The 13,211-nt window shown below is 37.1% G+C and overlaps 1 protein-coding gene across 2 annotated transcripts in view; it reads left to right on the top strand.

Annotated features, from left to right (window-relative positions):
* The window catches only part of LOC126248906 (uridine-cytidine kinase), a 129,969-nt gene that overhangs the window by 67,351 nt on the left and 49,407 nt on the right, over positions 1–13,211 (top strand). Inside the window, exon 7 of one of the 2 annotated variants that reach the window (XM_049950384.1) lies at positions 2,397–4,629. The exons of the other annotated variant lie outside the window; for it this stretch is intronic. Coding sequence (XP_049806341.1) covers positions 2,397–2,500 — 104 coding nt within the window. The 3' untranslated portion in view covers positions 2,501–4,629. Of the gene's footprint in view, positions 1–2,396; positions 4,630–13,211 lie in introns of those variants that run through there. 2 annotated transcript variants of the gene reach the window in all.

A 13,211-nucleotide genomic window follows, 5' to 3' on the forward strand; every position in this document is an offset into this window, starting at 1 on the left:
AAACCAGCAAGACAGTAGTTAAGAATTGTCAGTTTCGAGATTGTGCCGTAATATGAGAGACGTATCCTGCTAGAGTAATTTTTCTTTCAAGCATGAGCTGCTATGGACTACATTTATTTCAACTGTTTCTCCTTTCTTTTCTTCCACATTTCTCATTGTTTCTCTCTTCTTTCTTCTTTGCAAGTGACTCCAATCTCATTCTTGAGTTTTCAGGGAAATCTTTGTAGTTCAGTAATTTACTGATAAGTGACAGCCCTTTCTACTCCAGGTGTTATCCAATCCAGCTAGAATGTGTTTATTAGTTCTTTAATTACAGTTACCTATGGAAGATAGTTGTATTAGTTAATGCACTGTCTGTGTAAATTAACTGAGTAGTACCATTTTCAGTCTTCTTTTGCACTGAGGGAATATTATGTTTTCTTCTTAATAATTACTATCAAAATGAGCTGACAGTTGATTGAATTATGCCATATACATATTATTGTCTCTGTACTTCCAAAGGTCTTCTTGTGCAGCAGTAAAATGTAAAAGTAGTATGAGTTTATCTTTGAGGTTTTAATCAATTTCCGTATTTTCCATTTTGTGTACATCACAGTTATAGCTCTTGATTATGTCTTAATCTTTGTCTTTTATGTGCAATACTACAACTGAATCTTTTTCTTGTCTTCTTTACAGAAGTGAATCATTTAATTGAGTGTTGTGGATAATTAGCTTTAAATTGGTGCAAAAAACAATGCATTATACTGTGAAATGGCCACCATGCAGCATGCTTGTGCAGTTTGTGCATTAACTCTTTGCAGTATGCACAACCTTAGGAAATTAATGGACCACTGTGCAAACTATTTCATGTCTGTTAGTTCGTGGGAAATAAAACAAAAAAGTTCAGTCTTTTTAATTACTAAAAATTATGTACAACTTGGATTTATTCACCAATATATTATGTTACACTGGTGTGAGTGCTTAAAAGTGATACAGGCATCACTGGAATAACAGGGTGTACTTTCAGCATAGTTGAGGTAATCCAAATGTAATTTGAGTTTTCGTAGGAAAATAGTTGTGCTCCAGTGCTTTTATCAAGTAGTACGTTAGTTCTTAGGCATCCTCAGACATTACCCATTTCTCAGTCCAGTAATGGTGTAGCACTTTCATTTCTGTAGTATTTAAGTTACAACAAAACTTAATGCTCAAAGTTACTGGCAAGAAATAAACTTTTCTGGTAATTTGATAAAAAGATATGATGAACATTAGAATTTTCCACAAAGTAGTATAAAAGTTATGCATAATTTTATTTTGTAACTTGTACACTGAACAGTAACAGATAGTATCATTGCCAGTGACCAGTATATGTGGAAAGTTATCTGGTAATGAGCTGAAAATGATGTGTTTTTGGTTGAATTGCTCTCAAACTAAGGAAGAGCATTTACTGGCATTAGAAATTATATTTTTCAGTAAATGAAGTGCTTGAGTTCCACATGTTTCAAACAGCAGGACTCTAGGAATGCTGTTTTTGGTATGTTAAGTAACTTTGTGTAGTTTTCTATATTCTCGGTTTTCATGCAAATCTTATCCAGAGAAGTAATTAGGTAGCAGCTTGCTGTGTGAAATAATTTTTCTCTCTGGTAAAAACATCATTGTTTAGTGGTGATATCTCCTGCACTAAAACTAACTACTAAAATTTGTGACCACTTAAAAATTTTACTAAAATGTTTAGTTTTAAAATAACATCATTTAACTACTATATTTGTGTTTGGCTTTTTAGAAACTGCAGATAGTTTTGTTTTTAAATGGGTGAGATAAATAATTGGAAGCTAACATTGTACACAACATGTGTAATATTGGTTGGTCATGAATGATGGATGAGCATTTATGATAAAAAATATTAACTCAGAGCACACATTTTCTGGCAAAGTTGTTATGAAAATGTTAATCATACATATCTTGATTCTGTCTGTTGAAATATGTAGGATCAGTTAGAATTCTGACAATGCCTCTGTGTGTGTGTGTGTGCGCGCGCTAACTTCAGATTATCAATTATGGCACAGATGTTACTTCTTGTGGAAATAACTGTAAACATTACTTACTCAAAATGTCATTTTCAAATTCTAAAATGCTTTTCCATCAATACATATTTTCCCTGCATTTGCTGTCTTGTAAGTTAATGTGGGTTTTATCACAGCTGTATGTATTGCATCACACTTCACTGAACTGGTACATCAGATATATAATTTGTACTTTTGTCTGTTACATTTTAGATAAAATAACACTTTTCACCATATTATCAGTTAGCTTACAGATGCATGATTGCCACTTTTACTGTTGTGAATCTCCAGTTTGTGGTGCATGGCTACCCTGCTCCCCAGATCTAATGGGCTGCTTGTGCTGTTTTTGCGTTACAGTTGCCATTGACCTGATAGTTCACCACATCTGGGATATATTACATGGCGTGGTGAACCGAAGATGGGCTAGCTCTAGCTCAAGCTCAGAAAACCTTAGCAGGTAGATTTGCTGCATGATTTGAACATTCCAGGGCATATAACATATGAACCTTTGGCAGTGTCCATGTATAATGGTATCCAGCCATGCACTCAATAATATTTTAAAATGCTTTGGTTCTGCCACACGGACTTGGTATTTTACTGTGCCACAAAATTATTATAGTCAATAAAAGTTCTCAAAATAAATTATTTTTCAAGGATGTCACTTAACTGTTTGTTCAGTGTTACAAATGCATGTCTAGTGTGGCAGACACTATTCCTAACCTTATGTGAGGCAAGAATGTAAAATTGGGTTATACTAAGCAAAGAAGAAAAAAAAGGGAATTGTACAAGATACACAAGATTTGATTATGAATCTTGATCTATATGGTTCTCAGTATTCATTTCTTGCCTCATATAGACCTGCTGGGTGCTTTACTTTAGACTAAAAGTTATTTAATAAATCATTGAATAGTATTTCATCAACAAACTAGAAGCACATTATTGACTTTTGACTTTTTGTTGTCTTATTTGTATTATTTAATTAAATATTCATATTTAATTACTGTGTCGTGCAACTGTGTCATTCTGTATATATTCCAGAAGCATAAAGCAAGTAAAGTTTTTGTATTAATGTGTATTTCTTGCACAAAGATACTTTTATTTGTTGTTCATGTTTAGTTACTCTTGTAGTATGGTACATAATTTAATTTTTGATGCTGCAGGAATATTATCAGGTAAACTAAACTATTTTAAATAGTAAGGCTGTGAAATAGTATCAGTATTTTACTGTGACTGATGAAATGTTACTTTGATAGCATATCTTGGAGAAAAGGTAATTTCAAGTTGTTTCAGAAGGTCAGCTGTATGTGTGTAATATGTACATTTGTAAAACGGAATGCTTTGAACGGTCCTCTTCCTGTACACTTGGGAACTATCCACTGATTATGTTGTGCAGGAGGGAAATATTGTTCTCAAGGACTGCCTCTCTTTCCATAAAAGTGTGAAAATGAAATGTTTATTAATTGCACTATTGTACTGTAGTATTGATATGAGAGGTTATCTGCAGGATTTGTTTGATGGGAAAAATCACATCTTGGATATGACTCTGTGAAAATCAGAATGATTTTCACTTGTAACATTTATTTCCTTTCTGAGATCTGTATGTTCTGTATGATTCGTACCTGTTGTTTAAAATTGATGACACCATTATCTGTACGTAGATAATGTCAAAACATTTACACTCTGCGAGTGTTTTGTGACAGTCTTCCTTTTAATAAATATGAACAATATCATAATTTGAGCCAGTTGCTAAGCACTAATAAGAACACGAAGAAAACCTTCTGTATATCGTCAAATCCTTTTTACATTGTGAGTTTACTAATGTTTACTGTTCTGCTTTGTCATAACGGTTTATCATTATTCAGATGCACATTAGTCAATTCATTCCGTGTTATGATATTTGTAATTGTGTGTGCCTGAAAATAACATTAGTATGGACATGTAGTAATACAATAGATGTCTGTTAAACTCCAAAGCCTACCTGAACGAGGTTTGCAATTTGTGTGTAGCAGAGGGAGATTAGTCATGTGTAAATAAATTGTAATTCATTGAGTGCACTATATTTGTGTGATTCATTATGAACAGTTTATAAGCTATCTAGTTTGTACTTTTGGATGTTATTGACACTAGGGGAAGAAGAAAAAATCAGAAACAGAAAATATTTGGTCCTGAGAAGTAAAAATTGCGTACCTCTAAATTCACTTAGCAATTACTGAAAAAAAAAAAATCATACAGATTCTGCTACACTGTCTGTTTCTCTAAGTTATAAGTTTTTGTGTAGGGAGGAAAAAAATACAAAGCTATAAAAGTTGTTATTTTGCTGCAATAACTGCCTGTATCATCAGTATCTCATGGTTTTCACAATTTAAATGGTGCTCAGAATGCTGCAGAGATTTTTTAGAAACTTAAGGATCCTTCAGCTGTTATATCAGTGCTGAAGAAACAAATCAGAGCTGCAGTTCTTGTCACCATAACTTAAACAAATATTTGTGAGTATTCAGTATTTTTTATTGAGGTTTTGACATTCCACTTGTGAGACTGAGTTTTGATTTGGATGTACTTAAAATGTGGCTTTGTATTTTGAATAAACAAGTAAGAGCAAAATCTCATTTTTAATTTCCTTCCTGCCCTCCCCGACTATGTGCTCAATAAACTCTGTCCATGAACTGTCTTTTTCTCCATCTTCCTGTACTCGTTCTGCTATTCCTTTTATTCCTTCTATATTGTTTTTTTGTTGTGGTTTCCTTCCAGTGTTGTGATCATTACGCACATGGAAGTGTTTTTTGCCCTCTATATGAAAGGCATAATTTGAGTATCTGACTTTGTGTGAAATGTTGCATGTCAAAAAATACCAGCAACTTTTTTATATAATAGTTATATTACAGGTAGCAAATAAAAAGTAGTAATTTATTAGTTGTTTTTGGTATGATGAGTTAATGGTTAAAAATGTTGACAGAGAAACAGAGATATTTTTTTTTTGAGAGGGGGGAGAGGGGGAGGCAAAAATGTATGTGGAGGCTCCTTAGTTAATTGGTAGAAGCCCTATAATTTCATTTCATTGAATGGTGACAGCCATAGTAGGTCCTAAATGGTGGGGTAGGTCATAAAGTATACAATCTTCAATGCCTCTGAAAGTTATGTTTTATTAAGGGTCCAATTTATTCAAGTTGTTGGATAGGACTAAAATGTAGAAGTGGGTGCTTATTGCTATAATAGCTTCATATGATAAAACAATGGAAATATTGATAAATGATAATTGAATGCAATCATCTATTGTTAACACTGTTGTTTGTAATAGCAGTACTTTAGCATTACTATGTATGATGATGTAGAATGTGGGAGATGGAAGGAGGAGAGAAAATGGATGAAGCAGAGCCAGTACAATGGAGTGTAGAGAATATTCATTGAAATAGGAGAGAGAATTAGGAGAGGGGGAGGGAGAGAACATCTTGTAACACATACTCTGTCTTTATTCCCTCTCTCAATTTATCATTGTGGTGCTTGCAGAGTGGTTGCATACTGGACTTGCATTTAGAAGAACCACTTATAAAATGCCACTCACTGCCCTGTACCACACAAGGATAGTGTGGCCAACCTCCATCACTATAAGTTGAGACAAAATTGACTGTATTCTAGTTATGTGGTGGGTGCGTGTTTTATATGTTCAGCGATCTTGTTTTGATTGAATGATGATGTGAATAGTTCATAATGAAGTGCATACTATATTGCATGTGCAAATGCAAGAGCTTTCCAACATCAAACCAGAAATATTACAGATAGACAAAGAAGAAACAGTCTCGTTCACTATTGTTCCTATTAAAATTTGATTTGCTGTCTTCCTGTGAAGTGCTTAGTGTCCATTACACGTTACTAACACCAGTTACCCAAGAGTAATTGTATGTACTAAAAGGCTTGCCACTTGTGCAGATTTGTACTAGTTCTTTTGGTGTAGAAGGAAAAGAATGGGTATGGATCCAGAATTGTGAAAAAATATTTTGTACCATCAGTTGAGGATGTGACAGCTCTGTGAAGGAGTTTTACAAGAAACAAATGTTCACCTCAGTAACTCGCAATAGTGTGTGTAATATAGCATGTTACAATCTAATTCTGATTTTGTGGAGGGTAGAACACCAAGAATCTTTTATATGTGAATGTCACCACAATAGATTTTGTGGTCACTTGTCTCTCAAATCCTGTGTCTAGCCCGTTACACTTTTCTGTTTCCTACTTTTTTGTTGTGACCTCATCCCCTCCATTCTGTGATAAAACCCAGTTGAAATCCGTGTCTAGACATCCAGATTTTTCTCCAGTTTCCTTAAATTGCTAAAGGCAAATGCCAGGATGATTCCTTGAAACGGCACTGCCGATGTTCTTCCCCATCCTTTCCCTATCTCTAATGACCTCGTCGGCAACAGGACATTGAACTGTAATCGTCCTTCCTGCCTTCATGTCACCTGTTTGAGTAATACAGTACAAACACCCTTTGTTCACTTCTCAATGGACAGACCCAAAAAAAGTGTAAATTGCAGGAAAGTGTAAAATACAGGACAGCATAGGAAACACAAGAAGTTGTAGATTTTGTGCTTGTTGTTCTCTTGTTTACGAAGACTGCCAACTTAAGTGTTTTAGCCAATATTGTGTTAAAAGCTTTATTTATAGTACTTTTATATTTATTATCATTAATAAATCTCACATTAGAAAACAAATGTCTTTTTAGAGTGGTTTCACAAGAGACTTTATTTATGCCATTGGACATGATCAGAATTAAGAAGGAAATATTTGCGTGTGTTTGTGCGTGTCTGCATTTGGCCACTGCCTTTGCAATTATCACGTTTCCACTGTGACACAGCTGTTATTTTTGCTGGCTGCTTGCTTGTGATGTGTGGGTCATTGCTCTGATTCCTACAGTTATTTGTCTCTGAGCATTTGCAATTTCAGGAAGGTTCTGAGGCTTATTTATGTATGGAATATTGGAATTTACTGGAAAATTCAATGTATTTAGAATACACCTGAGGAAGGCAGTTCAGCTACAACTTTACATTCATGTGTGCACAGTACATATGTTTTCAAGTGTGAAGTGTTAGCTCTTATTGACTAGCCTATTCTCATAACTGATATTTAATTCCAGATTCTACAAGACAATATTGGATAGGTTTACAGTGTGGTTGGGAAAAAGACCAAGAAATGTCTGTGAACCTACCAAGGGTGCTGCAGCACTTGCACATAATGGCATCATACCCTGTGATTCTGACAAGGGAACCTCCCCCTCGCACCCCCCCCCCCCCCCCTCAGATTTAGTTATAAGTTGGCACAGTGGATAGGCCTTGAAATACTGAACACAGATCAATCGAGAAAATAGGAAGAAGTTGTGTGGAACTATGAAAAAATAAGCAAAATATACAAACTGAGTAGTCCATGTGCAAGATAGGCAACATCAAGGATAGTGTGAGCCCAGGAGCGCCATGGTCCCGTGATTATCGTGAGCAGCTGCGGAACGAGAGGTCCTTGGTTCAAGTCTTCCCTTGAGTGAAAAGTTTAATTTTTTATTTTCAGACAATTATTATCTGTCCGTCCGTCCAATGCGAGGTAGTATGGGGACGCTACACCTAAACAAACATCGTAACAAAACATATGTTTTCACAGAGCACAGGCAAAACTGTGCGACTGTGAAACTGTTGCAGTTTATGTGACAAACTCTTATGTTTTCGTAACTTTTTTGGGAGTGATTATCACATCCACAAGAAAACCTAAATCGGGCAAGGTAGAATAATCTTTTTACCCATTCGCCAAGTGTACAAGTTAGGTGGGTTGACAACATATTCCTGTCATGTGACGCACATGCCGTCACCAGTGTCGTATAGAATATAACAGACGTGTTTTCCTGTGGAGGAATCGGTTGACCTATGACCTTGCGATCAAATGTTTTCGGTTTCCATTGGAGAGGCACGTCCTTTCGTCTGCTAATCGCACGGTTTTGCAGTGCGGTCACAAAACACAGACACTAAACTTAGTACAGTGAACAGAGACATCAATGAACGAACAGACAGATCATAACTTTGCGAAAATAAACCTTTCACTCGAGGGAAGACTTAAACCAAGGACCTCTCGTTCCGTAGCTGCTCACACTAACCACGGGACCACGGCGCTCCTGAACTCACACTATCCTTGATGTTGCCTGTCTTGCGCATGGACTACTCAGTTTGTATATTTTGCTTATTTTTTCAAAGTTCCACACAACTTCTTCCTGTTTTCTCGATTGATCTGTGTTCAGTTTTTCAAGGCCTATCCACTGTGCCAACTTATAACTAAATCTGAGGGGGGTGCGATGGGGAGGTTCCCTTGTGAGGAACTTTGAGCATTAGTATTACTCGACAAAAGTGAACTGTAGATCTGGCTGTAGTGAGAACTAACTTAATCATGTGACGAGATACAGCATATTCCAATTCAAAGTCGTGCACATTAGCTCGCTGTGCAAGCATAAAAAGTGATCACAGAAAATATCTGTGTGTGCAAGTGTGAGGGAATGTTAAGTGAATGTTGACAAGTGAAAGTTAAATAAGTCAATGCTGAGTAGAACAAGATTTAGATATCTGTTCCAAATTGGAAGAAGCAAAATGCACACAGTAAATATTTCATTAATGATATGGGTTTATGTATTATTAGGAATTTTTTTTTTTAACAGTACCAGGAGTTTGCAGAATTGCATTTCTGGGCTAGCAAACAAGCAATGAGACAACTTGTTCCAGCTGTGGAATTTGGTTATAAAAGAGTCGTTATGTCTGATTGAGAGGCCATACTTGTGAAAAGGCATATTACATTAATTTTTACACAGGAATAAAGCATCAGAATTAAAGCAACCAGTAGTTTATTTAGAAGAAATGTGCCTTCATATACATTACACTGCGAATAAATATTGGCTAAGAGACACTGTGTGAAAGGTGCTGCTGACAAAAATGCCAATCAGTTTATCATTGTGGTTCATATAGGCAAGTGATAGTTTTATTCCATGTTCACTTCTCTTATATAACAGCAAAACTTCGAGATATCATACAGAAATGGACGGAAAAGTTTTTTTTTTTTTTTTTTTTTTTTTTTTTTTTTTTTTTTACATATAGAGAAGAAAATCCCAACTCCTCTAACCTTCTATTTATTCCATTGGCAACATTTTGCAAGAAAATGATTCCCCTGCTACTGCTGCCATGCTATCTAGTCCTCAGTTCCGTAGAACTGCAAAGATCTATAAGATCTGGTTAAGCCTCGCACTTCAAAGCCAGAAAAAAAGGCCAATGCTTTTGCTGCTAATCAATAAAACTTGTGTGTCACGTAGCTTTGTGCAAACCATTCAATGTGATGCTACTTAGGTGGGGTGTGCATCAGTCTTGCTGCTTTTATGTTCAAGCAGCTTTTAATTTGGCCTCACGAGATTGAGTGGACCTCGTTCCAGACCTTTACACTGTGAAAAATCTGGGGTTGTCACAGGGTATTGAACCCAGGAACTCCACACCACCAGTCAAAAATGCCGATTGCTAGAACAAGAGAGCTACCTACTTTAAATGTTGTGACATTAGCTTTTGATCCTGTGGAATTAGAACACTAGAAAAGTCGTAGGTCATGTAAAAAAAGTGTGTGATATTTACTGGAGAAGAGATACTTTGAATATTGAGGAAACAGAAAATGCAATAAAATTAGTCAGCATGGATACAAACACAGTCAACATTATCATGGAAACAAATTGATAAACACAGCTGAAAATAATAGTGATATTGCCAGGGAAGGTAGTCTTATGGATATTGCCACTTGCCATTGAAGTGTCATAAGCAGCATAGGTGAGATATCCTATACATTTTGTTTCCATTTTTGTTCTAAATGGGCATGTCACTCAATGGCACATACAGACTTGTAGAATATGACAGTGCTCCACCTGTAAGACTACTGGAATGTATGCGATTATTACATCTACTACCTGCTTTTTGGGCATAAACATGACTGTGTTTACCATGGCCATGTATTAAGTTTACTCTGCCTTTCTCCTGTGTCGTAATGCAAAGGTGTTACCTGGCATTTGCAGTTTCATGGAGATGGTGGTTAATAAGCAGTATACCAAGTGCCACAGGTTTACATATCAGTTATTTCCAATTCATACAGTGAAACAAATCTTAAAAACAAGCTTATTAAAGGTTATATGAAATACTCTCGGTGTTTGTAGCCTTTCCAATCAAAATAATATAGCATTCGATGGCCTACATCAGAACAATGGTCAGTCATCATGCTACCAGAATCCAAGTGGTCCTTGTCAGAAACAGTTGTAGCTCTGTATACCACTGTATTTAAAATCGTTTTAGGCTGGTCTTTGAAACGTCTGGGTACTGAGATACACTGATGTGACAATAGTCATGTGATACCTCTTAATACTATGTCAGACCTCCTCCTGCCCAGTGCAGTGCAGCAACTCAATGTGGCATGGACTCAACAAGTCGTTACAAGTCCCTTACAGAAATAATGAGCCATGCTACCTCTGTAGCTGTCCATAATTGCAAAAGAGTCTCTGGTGCAAGATTTTGTGCGTGAACTGACCTTTTGATTGTATCCCATGAATGTTCAATGGGATTCATGTCAGGTGATCTGGGTGTCCAAGTCATTGGCTCGAATTGTCAAGAATGTTCTTCAAACCAATCGTGAACAATTGTGGTTGCATATAAATTGCATCATTATTTGGAAACATGAGGTCCATGAATGGCTGCAAATTATCTCCTAGTAGTCGAACATTACTGTTTCCAGTCAATGATCGGTTCAGTTGGACCAGAGGAGCCAGTCTATTCAATGTTAACACAGCCCACACCATTATGGAGCCACCACCAGCTTGCACACTGCCTTGTTGGCAACTTGTGTCCGTGGCTTCTTAGGATCTCTGTCACACTCAAACCCTACCATCAGCTCTTACTAACCGAAATAAGGGCTCATGTAACCAGGCCACAGTTTTCCAGTCATCTAGGGTCCAATAGATATGGTCACAGACCCAGGAGAGATTCTGCAGGCGATGTCGTGTTGTTAGCAAAGCCACTCGCGTTGGCCGTCTGCAGTCATAGCCCATTAACACCAAATTTCACTGCACTGTCCTAATGGATACATTCATCGTATGTCTCACATTGATTTCTGCAGTTATTTCATGGAATAATGTTTGTCTGTTAGCACTGACAACTGTACTCAAATACTGATGCTGTCGATTCTTAAGTGCAAGCCGTTGACCACTGCATTGTCTGTGGTGAGAAGTAATGCCAGAAATTTGGTATTCTCACTACACTATTGACCCTGTGAATCTTGGAATATTAAATTCCCTTATGATTTCCAAATGGAATGTCCCATGCATCTAGCTCCTACTACCATTCCACATTCAAAGTATGTTAATTCCCATTGTGCGACTATAATCACATTGGTAACTTTTTCACATGAATCACCTGAGTACAAATGGCAGCTTCACCAATGCACTGGTCCTCTATACCTTGTGTACGCAATACTGCAAGCTTTACAACTTTGCGTCTGCCATTTTTTTCTAAACATTTGATGGTTTAATGAAACAAATTGGTTACACATGTATCATTCAAAGTATTTTCCACCGTTGGCCACTTTCTCCCATCTTTCGGGCAGTGTACGAATCTCGTGTCAAAACAATTGTTCATCTTTTGAAGCGATCCACGAATCTATCCAATTTGTGACTTCATTATGAGATCAGAAGTGTTGGTCAGCCAGACCATGTGCCATTGATCTAAACAGGTGACAGCCAGAGGGAGCAATGTCTGGAGAATATGGCGGATGGGGTAGGACTTCCCATTTTAACGTTTCCAAGTATGTTTTGACTACTTTGCAACTTGAGCTTTGTTGTGCTGCAAAATCACTTTATCGTGCCTCTCGCTGTATTGCGACCATTTGTCTTTTAATGCTCTGCTCAAACACATTAATTGCATTCAATAATGAGTACCTGTGATTGTTTCACTTGGTTTTAACACCTCGTAGTACACGACGCTGAGCTGGCCCCACCAAATGCAGAGCGTGATCTTGGAGCCGTGCATATTCGGTTTGGCTGTCTATGTGGAAGCCTGACCAGGATATCCCCATAATTTTTTGCATTTAGGATTATCGTAATGAACCCATTTTTCATCACTGGTCACAATACGATGCAAAAATCCCTTCTGTTTTTGCCTCTGAAGCAACTGTTCACAAACACACAAACGCCGTTCAACGTCTCTTGGTTTCAGCTCACATGGGACCCAATTTCCTTCTTTCTGAATCATGCCCATAGCCTTGAGACATTTTGAAATGGCTGGCTGCGTCACTCCCACTAATCGTGCCAATTCTTATTGAGTTTGATGCGAGTCTTCACTCAGCAATGTCTCCAATTCTGCATCTTCGAAAACATTCTTTCTTCCACCACTATGCCGGTCTACGACGTTAAAGTCGCTGTTCTTGAAGCGTTGAAACCACTCACGACACGTTCTTTCACCAATAGTGTCCTTACCTTACGTACTAGAGAGCATTCGGTGATACTCAGCCGCTGTTTTCTTTATATTGAAACAAAACAGTAACACCTCCCACAAATGACAAGAATTAGGGTCGAAACTGACATTTTCAGTCAAGAACGACTTTATGATGCACACACAAATCAACTAACGTTTGAATGAGGTTATGTTGACTGAGGTGCAAGCTAACTGCCTGATGTCTGCGATCTGTTTCTTTCAACCGCTACTTACCATTGCTGCCACCTATCGGCAAATGGCGGAAGCAAAGAGCAAAGTTGTACACCTTGTATCACCATCCGTATATGTGCGTATCACTATTCCGTGACTTTTGTCATCTCAATGTATTCTGTAATCAGGCATTTGTTAATGTAATGATAGTTGATAATTTGCCTTGTTAGCATTTTATATAATGAAATCGCAACACGTGTCTTAGTTCTTTGACTTTATGTGTGTTTATTCCCATCTAATAACCACTGACATCTGTTGCCCCCAAGGTTTTTTTCTTACCAGAAATGGTTAGTACATTTTTTCCCCTCATTTTCGTAATCTCTGTTTGCTTCTTTGTCAGTTCTCGTGTTTATTCCACATTGCTGTATTGAAGGGTTCAATAATCTAGTTATTTGTACTTTTTCTGTGGCCAATTCTAAAAACTTGTGGTCCA

Source organism: Schistocerca nitens, chromosome 3 (assembly GCF_023898315.1).
Source record: "Schistocerca nitens isolate TAMUIC-IGC-003100 chromosome 3, iqSchNite1.1, whole genome shotgun sequence".
NCBI classification, from domain to species: Eukaryota; Metazoa; Arthropoda; class Insecta; order Orthoptera; family Acrididae; genus Schistocerca; species Schistocerca nitens.